The following is a 22,783-nucleotide window of genomic DNA, read 5'->3' on the forward strand; positions in this document are numbered from 1 at the left end:
ATACAAACCCTTCAAAGAAAGAGAAGGGGAAGAAAGAGAAGAGAGCAAGAGGAGAAAGAAGGTGATTTTTTTTTTTTATAACACTTGTACCAGGAACATACTTACCTTCCCTGATGAGATGGCAAGTGATTTTGCAGCACTAATGCAGCAGGCTGGTGGTGTATCAGTTCCTTTTTACCTCATGCTGGCCAGATATGTGTAGGACTCATTAAAAGAGTCAAAACCACACTATAATATTCACACATCAATGTAATGAAGAATTTTTTTGTTTGATTGGTTTTTCCCCCTGCTTCTTGGACTACATTTACACTCAGCTTGAGGAGGCAAAGGTGAAAGGAGAGTGTATTGAACAATTCAGAGGTAATATAATTTTGGACTCTTGGAAGATCAGACTTTAAACACCCAAAATAAATTTCTGCATGGCTCAGCTGTAATATGACATTTAGTATGTGTCACATACTGGCTTCAAAATAGAGCCTGCCAGCTAGGACAGCACAGGGGGCTTGACAGAGATAATGGATGGAATGAGACTTCCAGCTGGAGGAATGAAATGGTGAAGTATGTAATCAAAACGTGAGTAGCATTTAAGGGCCCATTGTAAAAGAGTTGGCAGAAGGAAGGCGAAGAAAGTTTTCTTGAAAGCCTGAGAAATGAAAAAGCGAAGGATTGTACCTGTACTGAGATGATGCTGAGAAAGGATGCAACCAAACCTGTGCTTCTCTAGACCTGGAGAAAATAGTGTTGTACCTGAGAGAAGGGAGCCTGGCTCAGCAGTGTGCTGTAGCTGTGGATTAAGTGGTGCTTCATACCCTGGAGAGCCACCAATTGAAACCTGTGGGGGCATGAGGTCAAAAGTTAGGGAACAGACTCCTATGCTCTAAGTTTGTTTTACCCACCCTTCCTTCCTACATAGAGTGTCATGGGGTGGCTTTACCTTTAAGGCGGTTTTAGGAGCTAAGGAAGTTGAAAGTGCTGGTGGCTGATGGGAGTCTTTCCTCCTGACCAATTATCAGTCATTTCTAAGAATTGACAGCAGTTTTGACCATTAAAAAGTTAAGTCAACTTGTGAACACCCCCTTAAGATGTACAGTCAGAGCTCTCTTGATCTCTTTAGTTTCTGGCTTTTGACAAGGTAACAAGGCTCTGTCATGGCCTCCTCCTTCCCCCCGCCCCAGGCTGGACAAGGCCGCAGAAGATGAAGGCGGGGGTGGGAGGAAAAGAAAGCAGAGCCGGCCAGCCTGGTTTAGTTTTCAGTTTCTGCTGCTGGACTGAAACCTGACACCATGAACTCTTGCAGCTTTTCTAAAGCTTTTAATTCTTTTACTACCTGGATAAAACGTACAGATTACTCCTTTTTCCCAGAGAGACAGAGAAAGAAAGAGACAATCAGCATAAAGAAGACATCATAAAACCACCAAAAACAGTGAGAAAAAAGTTAAGTTTTAGATGGGGGAGAGAATAAGTAGATGCTTTATAAGCTGAAAATATCTTTCTGTTAAAGCTATGGAGATGGACAATAGTAGTTTAAAAAGACTCCTTTAATTCATGACAAAGTATATTGGGAGGAATGGAGTGTTCAAAGTGTGGATTTTGAGCAAAAGAAAGAGTAATTGTGATACAGTGAGGTGCTGGAACAAAGTTGAGCGAAGATTTGAAGCCTTGGGGGCAATGAGAAAACTGTTTTCCAGGAAAGCTCACAGAGACAGATGAAGAAGACTTCTGCCTTTGAATAACTCATCCTTAAAATGACATCCCTAGACTCATGGCCCATACACACCTCAGAGTGATGTGAAATGGGAGGAGAAAATCTGATGACAGATTCCAGGCAGCTGGCATCAGGGCAATGGAAAACTATAACAGAAATAGTTTTCTTGTGAGAAACTCCATAGATTAGCAGAAGGAGACTTCTGTTTCTCTACAAAGACTGATAAATAGACTGTAGCAAGAATTAGGACTGTTTTTAACCACCAAAGTTCTAAAGTTTTTTGTCTCTATGTTGTCACTTGTACAAAAGAATGGTCAAGTAGTGAGAGATAAAAGGGTTTTCTGGAAGTTTATTCTGGTATTTTTATTCTTGTAGTTTTGTTAATAAACTGTCTTTATTTCTTTTAAGTTTTAAGCCTGTTTTGCTCTTATTCTAATCCATATCTCACAGCAAGAAATAAGTAATTTTTTTAGTTACTGGTTTCAAACCATGACAGAGAGCTTTCCCCAGGAAGAGGGAAGAAGGATAGGAGCAAAAAATCAGGAAAGAGCTGGTGGGGTTTCTTAGGAGGGCATTGGACTTAAAATACTGCCCTAGTGTTGGATAAGGCCAGGTCAAAGATAGACCACATGAGGGAATGGGGCCTGTTGTTGGAATAACCTGCTCTAGCATCTGTCTGTGCAAAGAGTGGCTGGTAGAAGGCTGCAGGGTGGTGCCTGTTGCCTTTCCACAGATTTCTGCAGTAGGCAGGATGGCCATCCCCCGTGATGAGCTGAATTACCAAGCCAGCTGACCAGGCAGGACAGGAAGCAACACTTTCAGGCAGAGAAATGTGTGCTCAGCTCCAGTGAACAACCTACGGGTGCTTCTGAGCTCTGGCTCCCCACAGCAGGAGCCAGGCTGCTTTTCATTTCAAAGAGACCAAAATCACCCACCAGCTTCACTTCTGGCTTCACTGAGTTCAGCCAGTTGGCTCCTTCTTACTGCATTTTCTTCTCTGTGTCAATTGGCACCCACTGAAGAGAAGGTAATGTTGTTCTTGGCCCCCATGGGTGGAGATAAGAAAAGGATTTAATTTCAAGAGACTAATTTGGAACCTCCAGAATTCAAAGCATATAACAGCAAGTCACTGCTCTAGTGGTGACCAAGACTTCTTGTGACCCAAAAAAAAGAGACTAATACTGTCTGTAGGTGGCCACTGTGGGACTATGGTAATGTGTGGGTTCCTTTGAATATACGGCAAAGATGTTTGTGTCTAACGTCTTTTCATTTCCAACTGAAAAATTTTCCCCTTTCTTCCCCTTCTGCTTGCTCAGTGTACTACCTGTGGAAAAAGAAATCAAATTAGCATCTCTGTTTTTTCCAGCTTTAGGGGGAAAACTATCAATAATGTTTATTTTATAAACCATATATAGAAAACATATTTTTCAATTGCTAGAATTATGATGTCAGTTTAAAACTGTTATGTTTCTAATTGATGCAGGAGTTATAATTAAGAGAAAAAGCGGAGAAATTCCATGCCCACTGGCAGTTGAAGCCTTTGCTGCTCACCTTAGCTATATCTGCAAATATGATGATAAATACAGCAAGTAAGTAAGATGTGCATGTTTATGTGTACTTCTTTCACACCTTCTCTGTTGCTGCAAGGTTTGACTTCATGTTGAGCTGAATCCAAGGGCCCAATGCTGCTTTCACTGAGTCTTTGACAGAACTTCTGTTTAAATCAAAGATCAGATGCTGGCTCTGCCCAAAGCAAGAACTGCATTGCTGGTATTGGTTTGGCTCTATCCACCCATCCATCAGTCAAAAAAAAAGAAATGTTGATACACAGGTCCTTTGCATCTTATAAATGACTTTTAAGAAGTGATGGGAGGATGAGCCAGCAGAATGATAGAGAAATCAACAAGGGTCTAGCAGCCCCACAAGTCTCTCAGGCTAATTCAGCTCTCCACCTCTAACAGTAGATGGTTGATAATCTGTCCTGGTGATATTTGCGTCACCTGGAGCCAGAAGAAAAAAGACATTCATTTACACATGTAAAGCTGATCTATATATGATGAGAGAGCAGAATGTGTAACTTTTGGCTCCTGAATTCCAGTTGGTGTCCTTGGTGTTAGCTCTTAATGTAGCAGGGAGGAACAGAAGTGAATAAGAATAGCATTAGTGAAGCTTGGCTGTGGGAATAGCAATGAGGTGCAGAAGATTTCAAGAACTAGAAATTGAGAAGAGAGAAAAAGCAGCACAGATTTTTCAAGCCAGTTCTGGGCAAGGCAGCAAGAATTCAGTAGAATACATGAAAGAGGAGGAGGTGGTCGCTGGAGGATGATGTTGGGATCTGATCTGAAGAAATCAATGCAGAAAAGAGCTGGGGTAGTAGATTTAAATGGTTACTAAAAAATCAAAGTAGGAAAATGGGAGAAGGGGAAATCTTACGACTGAAGAGAGAATATTCTGGCAGTCCTAGAATTAGTCAGAACCTAAATATAAAGATATCAGTTCTTTCTAGTTCTGCCTTGTGGTCCACCTACCAGCAGTGTACGCTCTCGCTCTACCCCCACATCCTCCCACCTACTGTTGACAGCAGCAGCAATCATTCTTTGCTCACAATAAACATGAGGAGAAGCATCAGCAAGCTTTCCAAAACTGTAATGTAATGTGACTGAGGCTTTTTTTTAGTTACAAATTGAAGGGATTCAGACCTACATCTCCCTCCTCTACATCACAAGGATATTTGTCATGGGTGAGCTCAAGGAATGTTTATCACTACTCTTATTGACGTGGAGCGTTACAGAGGTGAGAGTATTGCTGCAGTTTGCTTCTGAGAGCAAGGAGGTCTGTTCTTCTACACACTAACAGAAATCTCCAAAATTGTGCAAATTTGCTGTAAATGACTGTCAAATACATTGTGCAAAATTTCTTTAAATAGTACTTCAACCAGGCATTAAATCCCAAGTCTGCTTCTCCTTTGGGACTGCAGGATCTTTGTCTGGGGTGATTTCTTGCATCCCAGCTGCAATTGTTTGGCTGAACAGTGTTTTTCTCTCCTTTCTTGGCTTTTAGGTATTTCATTTCTCACAAACCAAATAAGACCTGGCAACAAGTGTTCTGGTTTGCCATCAGCATCGCTATAAATAATGCCTACATCCTCTACAAAATGTCAGAGGCCTACCATGTGACAAGGTACAGCCGCGCACAGTTTGGTGAAAGACTTGTAAAGGAGCTTCTGGGCTTGGAGGACACCTCACCCACCCATTGATGCTTTGCTCTTGGTGGCGTAGGCAGGGGCTGGAGGGAAAGCAGAAGATACCACACCTGGAGTGGCAAAGCAAGGAACTTGTGACACCACCAGTGCTGTCATCCAAAAATGCCAAGTGATGCCACTAGAGAGGTGCAAACTGTGCTCCTAGTATCAGCTGGATGTAAACATGTCATGCAGAAGGTGGCACTGGAAAAGCTGACACAAAATGCATATGTGAATGCCCTGTGGGAATCTGTACACCCAAAACAGACTTAAATTAGCCATCATCTCAATGCTATTTGTTGAACAGGGTCATCTTGTAAAGTTCCTCTTGGGCCCAGAGCTTGTCAGAAGCTGGCACAGCTCAGCAGTCCTAGACAGGTATTACAGGAAACTCTGCCCTTCCTTGGAGTTACTAAATTGCAGGACAAGCCCCGTGAGGCTGCACTGTGGGCTGTGGCTGAGCACGGCTGCCATCCCGCAAGGCGTCGCTGCTGTCCTCCGCTGGGACAGGCAGAGCAGCCCAGCACAGGAGCACTGCAGCAGGCATCTTGACAAACACCACCTTCACAGGCAGGCAGCCAGGAACTGAAGACCAGTCGTGACTTTTTCTTTCTGTGGGTTTTTTTTTCCCTCCCTTGTTTTGTTAATGTAACATAAGACAATTTGATCCCAGTTAGAACACAGGAAAATTAGGAGAAACCAATTACATCAGTGAATTTAAAATGACAAATACATTACACTGATTTTCTTTTTTAACCAGGGTGAAATGTTTTATACATAAACAGTGTTTAATACTGTAAGTATTAACAGTGAGTAAACCAGTAAGTAATACTGCCTCACATCTTAACTGCCACGGTCAGTGTACAGGTGAGAAATCAAAATATATCAACTATATTTTTTCTTGATTTCAACTGTATCTTAAATGTTGCTTAAAAAGCTAATGTAACAGACTGTTAAAGTTTTAAGAACAGCAATTTCTTGCTTCTTTTTTGGTAACTGTCAAGACCTTTTTGGTCCACTTCAGAATTTTGTTTGGCACACAGTTGGCAGAGAAAAAAAAGTCACTAATAGCCAAATGTTTCCCATTATCACGGTGGGGTGTTCTGTAGGAATTCTTTTTGGTAGAGTTCAGGGCTTGTCACAGTAGTTGTAATTAAGCAGATTACATGTTTAGCAAAATAACGTAGCATTGTGTTTTAGAGAAGGAAAAGTCCAGTTGCAACCAACCTTAAACTTTGTTTAAACAGAGCAAGCTCAAAGAGTTCTTCTGTTCTCAGTGACACTGTAGAGGACAAGCATCATCGTGAGCTGGTGGCCAAGGCCATGTTTTGGTGCTTGTGGAATTTGGAAGTCACTGGAGTTTCAGAAAGCAATGCCAAGAGAGAGGTATGACTGAAACCAGGGAATCAATACTGAGGGGAAGTACTACCCTGCCCTCTACACTTTATTGATTTCAGTCCACAACTCATCAAAAAACTACATATTCTGAAGGTTAGCAATGATGAATTGCATTAATTTACAGGGCAAAAACCATGTTGATTAGAGGACCCCAAGCCTGAAAAGTTTTACTCCCAAAGAATGACTCGAGTTGATTCAAGAGGAATGGAGTGAATGATTGATTTATCAGTGTAAATCTCACCAGGTTACATGTATCTGTCTGACAAGAGGCAATAGAGGGTAACCAACATAAATGTGGAAACTCCTCAGATTTCATCATTCTGTGACGTGCAAATACACAGCATGTAAATAATAACAGAGGAAGAATCCAGCAGGGGTTAGTAAATGAATGACTAGCCCGTGGAGTATCCTTGCACTGACACCTTTCTGTTTCCACCAAACTCTTAACTGTTTGGCATAGACCTAGAGGCAGATCTCACCTGGTTGCAAGGAGAGAAGGGGATGGCCAACTCCATGGTGGTTCTGCTCGTGCTACAGCTTGGAGCCTGTCCCACACATCCTGCTCTGCCTGCCAGCTGCACAATGAACAGCAGAGGCATTCCTAAGCCTCCTTTTCACTTCTCAGTCCACAAGGTCTCCAACCAGGAAACATGAGAGAAAGGACAAAACTTTGTGCACTGAGGCCTCCACAAAAGAAGGGGGTGGGTTGGTACCACTCTAGCCCTTGACAATGCCAAGCTGCACAGGAACCCAAGGATGAGTTCAAAATTTCTTGGCCCTGCAGAGAACTGAGACCACCCCTCTTCAGACTGAGTGTGTTTGACAGCTGGTCCTTGTCAGTCTTCTAAGTATTCAAAGGCAGAAAGCAGCTAGCCTGAAGCATGAAAAATAAACGTTCAGCAATATAAACCTACAGTTTCCTTTTTTTCAGGAAATTACAGGGAGTGTTCTTCTTGCTCCCTGCTTCAGACAAAGCCAGCCTATATTGGATCAGGAAGTTACATCCCATAAATTTATATGGTAGTTAAAACTAGGGCAGTAAGGAAAAGTTTTGCTGAAACTTTGCTGATGGGATGGCTTAAATGAACAGTAGCTGCTTCCTTACATTCCCATGCCATGCTGGGGTATGTGCAGGATGCCCATGCGCCCAGCAGACATGGGATAGTTTCCAAGACCACCTTGGAGCCACTTGGCATTTCTGAGGAGTAGGCAGACCACTCTCCAGTTATGTTGTAGGCCCCTGGGATAAATCTGGAGCCCTTGGCCAATTGTTACATAACTATGTATGCTTAAAGGCCTAGATCTAGGCCATCCCATACACAAAATGCCTTTTCTTTTTTAGGTGACAGTAGGCCTGAGGCCTTGGAATATTTAACTTTTCACCAATGTATGCAGTTAATTATGTGGATTACTTGAGCTCAAATCATGAGGTCCTAGCTTTTTCCTCAGGGACTGGGTCCTGAGTAGTTTTCCCTAGAATTGGTGTTGATGGGGGATTACACAGTGGCTGACTATTACAGGGAAGATGCTTTAGTCTCCTTTGTAAAGGAGAAAAATGAAGACAAAATTATAGCTTTGCAATGAATTTCATTTTCTTAGCCTTAACTATCCCTCATCATTTTGAACTGTTGTTCTTATCATGCACAAACATTCCATAAGTAAGCAAAAATATTTATATATATTTGTATGTACAAAATGCCTGGATTTTGGCTCTCAAAGCCAACAAGCAAAAGCCACCAAAGTCTAGTCTATATCTACAGATGACTCTTCCCCTTCATCTTTTCCTTTTATTGACTGGAAGTGGATAGGGCTGGGGAAAGTTAAGATTTCTCCTTGCTGAAAAAGCATCTTGCACTTTTTCTGTTACAACAACCAAGGCAAAGGAATTAAAGAAGATACAGGATAATTTTTAAAAGGCTAAAGTTTGTCAATTGCAGCTCAGCCTGTGTAGGATTATTTCCTTTACTGCAAACTGGCTTACTCAGATTTGGTTCCCCACCTGCTTGTAACATTAAAGCTTCTCCCTAATTAAAGGGGAGGAAAAAAGTCTCAAAGTAGTGCAAGGATGCTCAGTATAGTGTGTGTGTGTGTCTAATTGTGCAATAGCTTGTGAAATGATAGCTTGGCTTGTTTGTAGCCTTAAGACAATCTGGGTAAGAGATCTGAGAACTCAGCAGTAGGTAAAATGCAGTCGAAATGCTGACCAGGTCACAGAGCAATGTCTCTAAACTTTTTCAGGAAAAAAAGAAGTTTGACACTGAAGTAGTGAAGGGAGCACAGCACAGCTCCTTTCTCTCCTTCTGAATTGAATTTTCACTGACTGACATGTACTTCTAAAATCTGATCATTACTTGTTCATGGTATGCAAACTTTGTTTCAAAGAACCGAGACCATCAGTGAGACGTACCAACCACCTTCTATGCACAGTTCTTTCAGGAAATGTCTGTCGTGCCACAATCCATTCTTGGAAACATTTCTTTTCCCAGTGTGTAATACCGCTCTTGCCAGAGCTTAGAGGCCACTGGGAAGTGGTTTCCACTGTTGTCTCAGTTGAAAAATGCTTCAAGGGCTTGCAGGTATTCTGCCACTTTTTACTTCAGCCCATCTGTACACTTGACAATAGGGCACAATTTAAAGAAATCTCATCTCCATTTTCTGTTTCTATTCTCTATCCCCAGCCCTTCTATATACATTTAGTCTAGGAATCATGGTTTATAGAAGTACAACTTTGTTTTCTTCAGAGAAAATTGAATTTAGCAATTCAAAAGCAGCATTCCTGTTCTTTACCTCCAGCTACATTTCTGTGACCTTTTTTTTCCTGAAGATGTTATTTTCTTTCTAACAGTTATTTAGAAGTCTGTCTTGAGCTGGTGAGTAGTGAAACAGGCCTCCAGTATCTCATTCTTCCACACCTTAGTCCGCTTGTACTAGAGCTGATTCACTGACGAGGGGAGGGTTATGCTGCTTTGATAATTCTGTGTATCTCTGGTACTTTCCAAGCAAGGATTGCAGAGTGCTGTAACAACCTCAGCACTCGTGAGGCATCATTAGCTTATCAAAGCTCCTCTCCTACCAGACACCAAGGCACAGCCTAGATAAGGGAGGTGGTGAAACTGTAGAGTTTGCATTCCTGCTGATTAAGGCCATGTTCTGTGTTTTCAGTGACTTGGTTCTTGTTCAAAAGCACTTTTCCAAACTAGAAATGAAAGCATGCCAAATATCATTTCCCCCTAAGTAAGGGGACTTAGCACGGATTCCTTCATACAGGCTGGCATGAGTCAAAACCAAATTGCACTAAAGGTGAGAGAAAATTTGATAAAATGTAGAAGTCCAACAAGCCTAGAGGATCTTAGAAGAGATAAATGGAAAATCTGAAGCTCTGCAATAGTCCAGTAAATAATGTGAAATTCAGACAAATAATGACTGAGTTGAGAAAAGTCACTGAGGCTTAGATGGAGTATGAAGTCTTCCATCCACCTCTGTTACAGAGTTTGCCATGGTACTTTCTTCAAGCTCAGACTGATGTAAGATTGGTTGTTTGTAAAACAAGCTCATCTCAGTCTGGCTGAGAAAACCATTCAAGTGTCAAAGTCCTGTTCACAGTTTCACAAAGGCAAGGAACTCTAAGCTCAAAGCAGGTATATATTTGGCCTGCTGTTAACTAGGATACTTGCACCAACACATCACATCATCTACTCAAAAGCAAGCCTGTGATCAGTGCTACTTGATATATATTCATTCTTGTTCCAACTCTTCATAAACTTTCCTTCGTTTCCAGAAGAATCATGAACTGGAAGCACCTCTGTATCATCACCTCACTGTTGGGAAACAGCTGAGAACAGCTGTGCTCTGTAAAAAGAATCTTCTTCTAAGTGACATCTTTGTCCCTCTGGAAATCCAGCCCTGGAGAAGCTTTCTGCCCCACACTTTCCTTTGCTTCCCTCATTCCTTGCATTTAGAACATATCCAAAGCATCCTGAAGGTTCTTGGTCAGTCTGGAAGACTTGACAACACAGAATTGCCCTTCAGTTTACTTTTGCAGCGTGGCTTTGCTGGTCCTTTCTGCTGTTTTGCAGATCTCAGATGAATGAAGCAGGGTATTGTTTCTGCAGGCTGTTCCAATTGCAATCATTGTGAAGGTGTTGTCTACTTTGCTCCACTAGTGCTGCCCCAGCAGGTTTGGATAGACCCCAGAGAGGTTTCAGCAGCACCACACCCACTGCTCCAGCTGTAACGTTCCTCAGCTCTGCATTGCTGTCATAGACAGACCTTTGACAGGGTCTGGGGATTTTGTGTTTTGCTTTGTTTTTTGAAGCCCTTTCACTCTGATGGGTTTGGTGAACAGCTGCTAGGTATCACAAAAAGGCCTTAAGTGGTAAATCCCTTTTGTATCACACTTTAGAAGTAATAATTGCTTTATTGGATGACAAGGTGGTCCACGTGGTGTGTAGTGCGAAAACCTTACTGACAAAAGCATCATTTTCTGTACCTGGAAAACCTTGGATGGCTGGGGGCCCTGGGTGAGGAGCCCAGTGGCAGAGGACTGTCATGCTGTGCTGTAGGACCGTGACGTGCAGGACCTGACTGGGGAAAAAAGCTTGGGAGATACAAGATCACAAATTGCAATACAAGCTCCTTGGACAAGGAGACTTCATAGTCAAGCTGGTCTCAGAAGTTTTTCTAGGAAAGGGAAAATGCCAGGCCTGTGCAGTTTGCTCCCAACCCTGGCAACTCTGTTTCTATAATAAACACTCCAGCAAATGCTTTCACACTTCAAGTATTTGCACTGTGCTCTGGCCTTCAGAGCATTTTGACCTATTTCCACTAGGTCCCCCCAGAAAGCCTAGAAATTGAAAAGCAAAACACAGTGCCCTAGGTTCGGCTGTCCAGAACCCCAACCCACTTGTGTCAAAGTAACTTTGTGGTCTTGTTCTCAAATAATCTGTGTCAAGGCATTTGCAAAATGTGACTGCTGAACAATTTGCATGTCTCTGTGAAACATAGTTGCTCATTTGATGGAAAATAGGTTGCAGGTCTCTCAGACTTATTTTGCAACCTGGATTTTTCTTCTGGACATAAACCAAATCTTTGCTTGGTATTTCAGTACTGAAATAAAAAAACAGCTTGATCCCATGGTCTGAGGTGATGTAAGAGATAACAAAACTCAGGTTTATGCCAGTGATTAATCTGATCCTGTAAAGGTGAGGCTAATCAGCATGGTCCGACACGAGGAGTTCAGGGGTAACAGTGGGTTTGAGAAGGCAGAGGAAAGTTCAGAGGATGGGCATGTGGAGGGAGAGGAGCCAGGTGATCCATTCTAACTCTCATCATTCCAGCATGTTTACCCCCTTCTCCTGCTGCCTTTGAATTAAAAGAACAGGCTGATGTTTAACATAACCAGTCTGCATAGCTGATTTAGTATCACAAACCCTGCTTTAGCTACATCCCTGGCCTCACTGCAGGCCTTTCCTTAGACTATACATGTTCAGTAGTCATCAGCCTTGGAGTCACAGCACTGCTGCATGTCAGCACAGCATGGAAGCTAAAGATCATGGAAGCACCACAGTAGAAACAGGAACAGTGGGGATTCCAGAGAAGGAATCTCCCCCTCAACGTTTTGTTTTCATTTATTTTTCAATGTGTGCAACTTACATTCCATCAAATGCAGTGACAGTTCCAAATGCGAAGATGGGCCTTAGCTGGCTGAGTGCTTTCAAGACCACTGGGCTGTGCTCACACCATCAGCAACTGCAGTTCTGTTGCAAAGTTCCATATTCTTTATAATTCTAAAGATTTCTGTTGAAAACATAAATTACAGAGGTAAAGTATTCACTGTAAATGACTTTTTTTTTTTTTTTTCATTTTAAAAATCTTCTCAGAGCAATTTTATAACAGCCAAGTCTTTCAGGAAATGCAGGTGTGTGACCTCTTCACAGTAAGAGACACACAACTGTGTTTCTGCATGGGACAGGGAACTACTTTTGTGACACCGGTTTTGTTCTACACAAAGGCACGCTTGCAATAAATTTTTACAAGTTTTGTACACCATAAGCTGAATTCCGAGTTCCAAAAATGTGAAGTGTGGCAACAATAACAAAATGGATTTATAGTATCACTCTGATATCTTGTCATGTGATTTTCTTTCTTCAACAAAGTTTGTTTACAATCAACAACTTTGAAATACAGTCAGATATATTACCCGTTGCTTTTCCTGTCTTGTTCTTTTCTGAAATAGGTGGGGAAGATGTTTGGTCATGCTCTGGGTGCATAAGTGAAAGGACGTAGAGAATATACTGCGAGTTACATGTTCACACTCTGAAAACGTTAGAATCATAAACCTACCACCTTTATTCAGCCACTGGTGACAAAGGAATTTTCTTTAGTAAGAATTGACTTGAAAAAGCCTTCCAGTGTAGTCTGCACCCAGGCATAGGCAAGGGGACCACTGTCCCCCCCCCCATGCCATCCTGACCCAACAAGCAACGCTTCCCAGCCACGTCAGGGCAGAGCAGGGTGGACACAAGGACAGAGAGAGCTATCCCAGCTCTCAAGTATCTCTGCTGAACAGAACCAGCTCACTGCTCAAGCTCTTTCTGACAAGCATTGTCTGTACCACCAGTGGTAGCCACCAAACCCACAACCTGCATGCCAAACCAGTGGCATTTGCAGGCAAAACCAGACACGTGTGATCTGCAGATGGCAGCTGTTTCACAGCTCCAAGTCACCGAGTTGCTAGGACCTGGTTTAAACCTTACTCCAAGGCAGCAGAAGCCTTGCAGGAGAACACAAGTGGGGTTGCAGTCGATCTTTGCCAACAACCACAGTAAAGATTTCCCCTGTGCCTTGGGCTGTGTGGCTGCAGAGGCTCCCCTGGGACCGGGCTGCCCGGCATCTCCAGGTGTGGGAGTGTGGCTCAACACTGACCTCTGGCCAGGGTCTGTCAGGCTGCCATGTCTGATTTGCTCAGGGTGTTTCTTTTTCACATGAAGGAATTGAGTTTGCACCTAAGCTGTGATAAGAAAAAGCCAGAATTCCAGGGAAAACAAAACATTAAGAGAAGCAACCAGCAGCAAGCCCCTTAACTTATTTGATGTCTTTATGGACACAGTTCCTCAGAGGGGACTATTTTCTGGAGGTTGCTTAGTATCACAAAAATGGGGGGGGGCAAGAGATTCTGGCTGTTCAACACAGCCAAGATCTTAGAAATCTTTTCAATATGTAAGTAGCTGCATTGGCAGCCCTTAATGCTGGTCTGAAAAGCAGTCTGGCCTCTTCACACAAGAAACAGACTCCTCCTTTGCTGTGTGGTTTTTGCACCACAACAGTCACTGCTGAGCAGCACGGGAGGAACTCGCAGGTTTCTGCTCTGAGAGGTCACATCCACGCTCGAGAAGCAATCAAACCACAGTGCATGCCTGCAGCTCAGAGTGGGGGCTGGCTCATCCCATAGGAGTGCAGAGGCTGGAAAGGTGTAGGCGCATCATCAGGGCGATGGAGCAGCATGACCACACCCTGGCTCAGGGCAGGGCTCCCCGAGACGGGTACAGCCGCGCACAGGTGGCTCCCTACATTGTTCCATGGGCACACACAGCTGGAGAGACCCGAGGAGAGGATCACAAGCCCCTGCAGCGAGACCAGCTACACACCAGATGAGATGTGCAGCTGTGGCATAAACCAAATGAGAATTTCTCCTTGCTCCCTGTCATGGCTGGAGAGTCGTCCCCAGCAGCACAGCACTTCGTTCCCTGGATGTGCCATGACCAGAGCTAACGCTGTGTCTGATCAGGCCACACCATCAGAGGTACAATAAGCAATGCAAATCATCTCTAGCACACTGACTGAATAAAAGAAGGAATTTAATTTACGAAGTTATGAAACACAGGATCTGATTGACACAGACACACGCGTTACCTTGGCGCTGTCATTTACAACACTGCCATACATTCAGATCAGGCCAGGGCCTGCAGTAACTCAGTTTCCTGTGGAATTATTCTCAGGAGAATTTGCAATTAATTCCAACAACATGGTCTTTGTTAATTAAGCCAAACTTAACATTCCCTTTTGCAGTGTTTTCTAACATGCTATTGCACTTGTCCCTCTGTCCCCAGAGAGGAGCAGAGAGAATAAAAATGCCACCTCACAGACACTGCAGAGAAGAACACCCCCAGCTGTCACCAAGTCAAAGCACAGACTCTCCTAAAGCACCCTCACCTGAGATTTGAAAAAGCACTTTACAGGCAGTAATGAATGGCATCTCATCAGACCCCTGCAAAGCCAAGCCATCTCCTCTCTCCTCAGAGCCGGGCTTTGCGGCAGTTTCCTTAGATTGCAGCACAGTCACAGTTTTGTCCTTGGGAATGAGAGGTTAAGAAGTCAATACCCAAAAGGCGATGGGAATTGAGAAGACGGAAACCTCTCTTGCTTCTCTGATATTCCCACTTCCCCAGGTGAGGACTTGGACAGGATTCTTCAGGAACACCTGTGCCAGGGATACTGGTGTGGGATTCATGTATTTCACCAGGGTTTTTTTGCAGATTACATTTCCTGTCACAGGTTCTGCCTGGGAATCTACAGTCCATCCTTCATCAAAGAAGCAAAAGCAGCAGCAAGGGAGGTTCTCAGATTCATGGGGAACTGGCAATCCACAAACTTGGATGAAAATCAGCTCCCCTGAGCAGACGGACTCACCTCCTGCAGCGCAGCCATCGCCCTGCACTGGCCTGGAGGCAGCTGCTACCAACTGCAGTGTGAACATGCCAAGGTGCAACAAGCCAAAATATGCTCCTTTGTCTACTTCTGTGACTCGGGGTTGGAGTGCAACCTTAAAAGAGATGTTAGATATTCTCCTGCCAGATTCAGACTCCCCAAGGGCAACAAGGCGGGATTTAAGATGGCAGTGTTGTCTCAGACCCTTTTGGGAGACAGCAGAGCAAACCTCTTCCATCTCTCCTTGACACACACAAGATTTAGAAACAGTCAGCTGCAATGATGCCAAATAATAATCCCCAAAAAACGGAAAAGTTTGAGGGGAAAGTGGGGAGGGGAGAGACATTTATTTACTGTAAGATTAGCGTCTGCAAGGCAGCCACACCAAAATAAATTGCAAATCACTCTCAGGAATTGCAAGTGTTTGTTGCCTACTAGTCTATCAGTATCCCAGCCTTCTCAGATTGAAATTGTTTGGGATAAAGACAAACACATGAATTAATGGGCATAGTTATATCTTGGACATATGGACTGGAAAAGTCGGTCTCCAAGCATAGGCAACTGTATTTGCACCCAGCCACAGAGGAAAGATCCCATCCAACACTTGCAAAGAAAAATGTAATTCTGTGCCTGCTGGTGTTCCTCTGTGTCGCTCTATTAGGAACAGCGAGAAGAATGACACAGACTGTCTAGGAGTCGATCAGGAGAATTTTCTCTCTGTTTATTGCTTCAGGTCTTTTTTATAGACCGATACGTGAAAAGTACAGAAAGGAAACTCTTACTGGTTAGTAAACTAACACATCACCATCATTGGTCAGTGGGGTACACCACCCCTCGACCTTCTCTTGCCAGAAAACAAGGAACAGACAAACAGCACCTGCAAGGCTGTTTTCTGTCTCTGAGGATTGTTTTAATTCCTCCTTATGATTTCCCAGGCCACTTTCTCAGGCAAGACTGAGAAAGCTATGCGGCCTGCAATTTCCAAAGGCACCGTGCTCCCTGCTTCACAGTTAGCATCCATAATTCCCCCTTTTTGTTTTTAAAAATAAAAACAGTGTTTGTAATCTTCTGCTGGGCCCTTGCAGGAAAGAGAACAAAAAGCACAAGAGGTCTCCTTTAACAGAACTTTGAATGGATACTGATTTAGAATGTTTTGGCTTATGTTCTTGATGTCTAAGGATTGTTTTCTTTGCAAGGTCTTGATGGTTGACTCTCATAAAACTTGTTCAGTGAACTAACACACACAGCAAATAAAACGTTGCTAGTCTGCTTAAACTGACAGTCTAACTTGTCAACAGGGAAATTTAAAAGAACACCAAAGTGACAAATTCACCTTAAGAACACTCGTATCTAGACCCAGTGAAACTCTACAATCTATAATTTTTTTACAGATCACTTAACAATGCAATTCATGATGCCTTGATCCCCCCCCTTTTTTTTTTTTTTTTTCCATTGGATTTTCTCTTCAAATATGACTGAGGGATCTATAGAGTTCACATGGTTGTGGTTAAAAGTTTCTTGACTCTCTGCAATCAGTGAAGTAACTAGGAAAGCTGTTTGCGGTGTAGAGATGTTTCCTTCATCAGGATCAGGCTGCTGTTATTGTTCGTTGGGTTCTGCAGCTGTGTTGTTGAGTGGTTTGAAGCTTGCATGTTCGACGTAAAGCTCTTGTAAAGTTGTTGGTGTTGTTGCTCGCTGAAGCTCTTGCTCAGCTGTTGTTTCTAGCAGCGGTTGCCTTGGCAACAAAGTTGCAGTAGTCAGCTCGGGCAGCAGCTTTGCTTGTGGATCTGTGTGCTCCCCTGCGCCGGGTTGGGCACGGAGGGAAGAGTCTCTGCCCGCCTCTGCCGTGGTGGGCAGTATTGCTGCTGTCAGGGGGCTGTGCAGAGGCGGTGAGGAGGCCGGAGGGGACACCTCTGATGAGGGTAGCGGCGATGGGTGTCCCGGCAAGGTTCGTGCATGCGTGGGTCCTGCGGCTGGACGCGGAGGGGCCGCTCCCCCCGCCGCGCCGGTGGGTTGCAGCAGGGGTGTCCGTGCTGTCCCTTGCAGCACAGAAGTAAGGAGCGCAGAGGGCGCGGGGGGGCTGGAGAAAGGGCCCCCCGCGGCCGCTCGCGGAGGTGCTCACGGCACTGGAGAAGGCGCCATGGGGGGCGCAGGTGGGGACGGGCGATCTCCGTTCTCCTGCCGCCTCTCTGTTGGCAAAGTTTGCGCGCCCAGCTCCGCGGGTGATGGGTACTTAAACTCTCCTGGAGAGGGAGATTTCTGGCGCACAGACTGCTTCCGCCCGCGGCCAAAGTCCTCCAAGTGTCCGGGCAGAGCCGAGGGAGCGCTACGCCGGTCATCCACAGTCTCATCCCCCAGTCTCTCATCGTGTACAAAAGAGGCACCCCCGGCATCTGAATCTTCCATCCCGGCATCACTGTCCCCAGACTGGCACCGCTCCAGCGCTTTAAAGAGCGCGCCCCAGGTGGCTGCCAGGCTGCACACGCTGGTATCCCCTTCAGTTAATTCAGACCATAAGCGGTCTCCCACTGATAGCCAAATCTCGAGGTTGAAGGCATTATCAACAGTCACAGTAAAATCTTGTGCTTTTACCCACTGGAACAAAGCGCGCATAGTATCTTCAGAAATATCGAGTCCCATGCGCGGCAAGGCGTCCTGCCACGCAGAGAAGACAAGCTGATCATTAGTTGAATTGCGGTTCTTCATTGTGAGAACCGTCTATCTTGACGGCCCGCGAATGCAGTGGTGCAGACGCAGTGGCTTAGACCCGGGACTTTAAGCTCTATCTTTGTCAAGATAAGCCGTTCCAAGCCTGCTCACTGGCAGGGCTCCACTATCCCGTTGGTCTAAAAACCAGCTCCCTCCAGGAGAGCCCGGGAGATTCTCACTTACCCCTCTGTGGGGGAAGTGGCTGGCTCGTCGACCGCTGGTTGCACCGAACCTCGGAGTCACTAGATGCACATCACATCGGGGTCACCAGATGTCGCTCTATTAGGAACAGCGAGAAGAATGACACAGACTGTCTAGGAGTCGATCAGGAGAATTTTCTCTCGGTTTATTGCTTCAGATCTTTTTTATAGACCGATACGTGAAAAGTACAGAAAAGAAACTCTTATTGGTTAGTAAACTAACACATCACCATCATTGGTCAGTGGGGTACACCACCCCTCGACCTTCTCTTGCCAGAAAACAAGGAACAGACAAACAGCACCTGCAAGGCTGTTTTCTGTCTCTGAGGATTGTTTTAATTCCTCCTTATGATTTCCCAGGCCACTTTCTCAGGCAAGACTGAGAAAGCTATGTGGCCTGCAATTTCTAAAGGCACTTTGCTCCCTGCTTCACAGTTAGCATCCATACCTCTGGAGTGTGTGTGCTGTTCTTCTCCTTGATTCACCCCAATTCAGCTTTTTTCAGTCCTCTCCATCACTGTGTCAAACAACTCAACACCACCTAAACCCCACAGTGCTACTTGTGGTACTGGGTGGAAGAGAGACATCCTAACAAGGAGCTTGCATAACATCAGCAGAGCATTTCTGTGTTTGGATAATCACCTTTTTTTTCATTCCTGTCCTGTTATTAATATTGAATAGGTAGAGCGTTCTCTGTTCAGTAAAGCAATTTCAAAAGTGCCACTGCAGAGTTCCACAGTTTGTCTTTTCAGACACCAAGTAATGTCAAGTATTTACTAAATTGGTCACGGATGATCACCCACAGTTTGCAGCCAGGCTGAGCAAGAAGAGCTATTAAATACTGCAAGTCAGGTTTAATAAACTTACTAAAATAGAAGAAATACTTGCATATTTAATGAAGAAAACCTGTTACTGCAGCCCGGAGCTTGAGATGTGTGATGCTGGAGTATCTGAAAGGTACTTCAGTAGGACTCAGACCAGCTGTTAAACATCAGTGGCCCTTTCCTGGACAGAGCAACAAATTGGCCATAGTTTAAATCAATCATCCATACACAGCAGCGTTCTCTTGCCTGAGATGACAGCAGCCAATTCCAAGGTATGGTGCACTACAGTGATTTTAGAAGCTGCTTTTTTGAACAAAAGAAGCCCCCCCGACCTGGGGCAAGTACACACAGACACACACCAGGCACAGACATTCAAGTGGACTCAGTAGCTGCCAGCAACAGCTTTCTGTTGTTCATGTGATAAGCAAAACAAATTCAGGAACTTTTTCCCACAGGCCAGCATATATAATCTGTTTCTCGTGATTTTTCCAGTAGCATCACCACCACATTTCAATACAGAGTGGTGGTTCAGCAGGCCAGTGGTAAATCACAGATCACGAACAGCTCGCAGGCACTGAGAGGGACTCCTCCCGGATTGCCTCCCCAAAGAACAGCCTGCAGGGGTGATGACCAGGCTCCCTCTGAGCAAGGGAGAGCAGATCCAAACACAACCGGGCTGCAAGGGAGCTCCCAGCCACAGGGAGCTGGAAATGCTGTTCTGCAGCTCTGTGGGTGGGACCCAGCCTCATGCCTGTGCATCAGGTTTAACCACCAGGCATGCCAGACCCTACTCTTCTCCCCATGTGCTCACCCTACCTGTTGTCTCACTGGTTTTATGGCTCCTGGTCCCAAGCAGCTCTGCTTCTGTGCTGCAAATAACCAGATGGCTTTTATGCTACCTGGAAGGAGAAAACTGCAACAGAAAGAGAATGAGAAAGGATTTCCTCTGCCTGTTATCAAACAACTAGGAGATGTTTATGACATGGTGAGGTTCCTGGCTGCACAAAAGTGGTGCCCTTTCCCAGCTCTCTGACAGAGCCTCTCTAGCAATGACAGCCTCACAGTAACCTGCAGGATTTCTTTTTGCCTCAGCTTAGCCCAGTTTTTCATGTGGATAATGCAAATCAGCGGTGGATGAGATTTGATGTGGCTGCTGTTCTCTGGGGCTCTACATAAAGGCTGAAGCACCCAGGAATGTATGGGCAGCTCCACCTTCTTAGGGCAGATTTCTGTAAAAATGTCTGGTTGCAAAGCTCCCTTCCCTCACTGAAAGAAAACCGTAACACCTTATCTGAAGTCATGGGAAGTTATACTTGGGGTTCAAAAAGTTGCCCTTCTCTCCTGTTAGCACCTCAGGCCTCACATCGCAGGTGTGATAGAGGCAGTCAGCGGGACACAAACTGCTCCCTAGGCAGGCGACCTAAATCCCACTTTGCCCAACGATGCTGCAGGGCACTGATGGGGCTTCTGTGCTGCCTTCCCTCCCCTCCCCATCAGCCAGGTGCTCCAGGGTGTCCATCCCCTCACTCTGGAGCAGTGCAACTGCTGCACAGTCCCTAGGACTGGCGAGAAGTCTCCCCTAGAGAGGAACAGCCTTCAGAGGGAGGTTCTGGTAACAGGGCCAGTGTCACACACTGCAGATCTGTGTTCCCACAGCTGCACATTCACACTGGATGGCCGAAGAGCCCAACTCTGCCCTTCCAGCAGAAGTATCTCTGGCCAAACAGTGCCTGAGTGTCCTGAAGTGGCAAGAAGAGCAGAGCTGTCAGACTCTGAGCTGCTCAAAGCAGTGGGAAGAAGGTGGAACCAGGAGTGTTTTAGGAAAGGGGGATAAAGGGTAACTCTTGGGGAATATTTAGGCATCTTCACACAGGCCTTAAGTTTCACAGGAGGCTCCTTGGATGGACTCAAGCCTCCCAAGCCAAGCTGTGGCTGAAGAACGTCACTGTAGCATTGCAGCAGTGGTTGGGAAAAGGCGCAGGAGTTGCATTTGGCATGGCTGCCAAAAGTTAATTAAAACAACAAAAACAAACTGGAGAGAGGGCTGTGCATATGACAGGGTTCATCAGTCAAATCGGGTAGAGCTTGTGCTTATTACATGCGTCAGACCAAACTCCCCACAGCGATTCCTTTCCACCTTTCCACCTCCTCGGGGCTAATTTAAGAGCTGTTCTTCGCAGCCCATAATAATAGCAAGAAGGAAAACCAAATTCTGTTCTGCCAAAAGGAGGAAACTGGAACAAGGGAACCGGCAGAAAACTTGTCTTGCTGCCATCTCTGGCTTTCCTAAGGAAATTCATGCTCCAGGGCAGCCAGTCAAAGAGAGCAGAGCTGCCAACAGGATGCACGACTCTGATCCTACCCGCAAGGGAAGCCAAGTCCATCTGCTGGGAAAGGGAAAGACATTTCCCACAGATAAAACAGCAGTGGGGTGGGATGCATAGGTGGGCAGATATAACCATCCTGCACAGACAAGCATTTTCTCCAGGAATACACTGGGCTCAGACCACCTCTTTTGTATGTACAACTTCCCCTCCAAAATCTTTCCTGTGAGGGGCAGGTAACCTCCCCCACCCCAGCAGAGAGCACCAGCACAATAACAGAGCTCTTCACACAACAACACGAGCAGTAATGCTGTTTGTGACTGCTCCTGCCCCAGCCTGCACAGGCACAGGGAGCCAGGCTGATGTGATGCCTCCTCCAACATAAGTGCTCAGGCAAAGCCAAAATTGAAGCAAGCAGGCTAAAGGGTCACCTTCCACTCACATAGATTTGGGTTCCCCCTTTGTGTCCCCCATGCAATGACTTTTTATTTAGCCAAATCTATATAAGTGAATGCTTTTCCTTTGTTGTTTTTTTTTTTAAATCTTCCTGGAAAGTCATCCGATGGTCATTGCCACAAGGGCATTGCTCACTCCTGCCAAGCTCAGCTCTGCTCCACACAGGCTGGGCACATCTTCAGCTTCATTACCAGGAAGTGTTTCATCCATACAAAGTGGATCACTGGAGAACTATACTACTGGCAAGAGACAAAACAGCAGGGCTGGTTCCAACCAATCCCACAGTGAAGGGGTTGGTTCCCAGGGGCAAAAGCCACCTGCCCTTTTTGTCATAATTTCTCTAGCTGTGGAGCCCAGGGTGTCTCACCTTGAACCAGGACCCCCTTTCCACCAGGTGAGGATATCCAGAAGCTCATACAAGCCTTTCCTCAGGCACTGCTAGCAAAGGTCAAAATTCAAACGCAGCACAAAGATCTTTGCATCCAGGCTAACTGCGAATGCCATGGCATGCTTTCAGAACTCTATGTAAACTTGTTTTCTTCAGAAGCTCCCAAAGACTGTCCTTAGGCACTTGTGCAATGAAAAGACACCAGAATGTCAAAGATGCCATCTTCTAGCTAAGAGACTATTGAAAATGCAGATTCTATGGGCTTATGTCTGTGGCACTTCAGCATAGGAATAAAATTCTTAAAATTTGGATGCCAAAGGCACTAAACTGCTAGTCACAATAAAATACAAAATTTATTTACTAATCCTTTCCAGACTCATTTCTTCCCTTTATTTCCTCAATGTGAAAGCCTGAAATTTAAAAACTGTCTGCAGTCATTTTCCATTGTAATACAAAAATCAGCCGGAAACATCTTCACATTTTACATGAGAGGTCAAGGACACCATTGTGTAAGTAGCAAGAAAAGTAATTTGAAATGAGAGCTGGAGATGGGATTCTCCACCCAGCACATTAAATATCAGCTGCTTGGTCACTTCTTCTGGGTGTGCTCACCTGGCACCATCCCTTGGCACTTTCCTGGTGCCGCACTGTCTTTTCTTGCCTGCCGTGCTCCAAAGGTGCTCAGTGCATCCGTGTGTTTGTCAGGCACAAAATGTGAGCCAGTGTGGACAAAAGGATTTAATAACCCAGTAACCAATTGCCTAAGGAAAGACCAAAGGAATGGAATTAAAACCAAACAGCATGACCTCCACCTGCCCTTCAAGCTCCCATT

At 45.0% G+C, this 22,783-nt stretch overlaps 1 protein-coding gene across 1 annotated transcript in view; it reads left to right on the forward strand.

Annotated features, from left to right (window-relative positions):
- The window catches only part of PGBD5 (piggyBac transposable element derived 5), a 68,448-nt gene extending 56,011 nt beyond the window's left edge, over positions 1-12,437 (forward strand). The window contains exons 6-7 of the mRNA XM_005518553.2: positions 3,189-3,294; positions 4,766-12,437. Coding sequence (XP_005518610.2) covers positions 3,189-3,294; positions 4,766-4,961 — 302 coding nt within the window. The 3' untranslated portion in view covers positions 4,962-12,437. The remainder of the gene's footprint in view (positions 1-3,188; positions 3,295-4,765) is intronic.
- The last annotated feature ends 10,346 nt before the right edge of the window (positions 12,438-22,783 follow it).

Source organism: Pseudopodoces humilis, chromosome 3 (assembly GCF_049639895.1).
Source record: "Pseudopodoces humilis isolate 2021_Gansu_Grassland_sample_001 chromosome 3, ASM4963989v1, whole genome shotgun sequence".
Lineage (NCBI taxonomy): Eukaryota > Metazoa > Chordata > Aves > Passeriformes > Paridae > Pseudopodoces > Pseudopodoces humilis.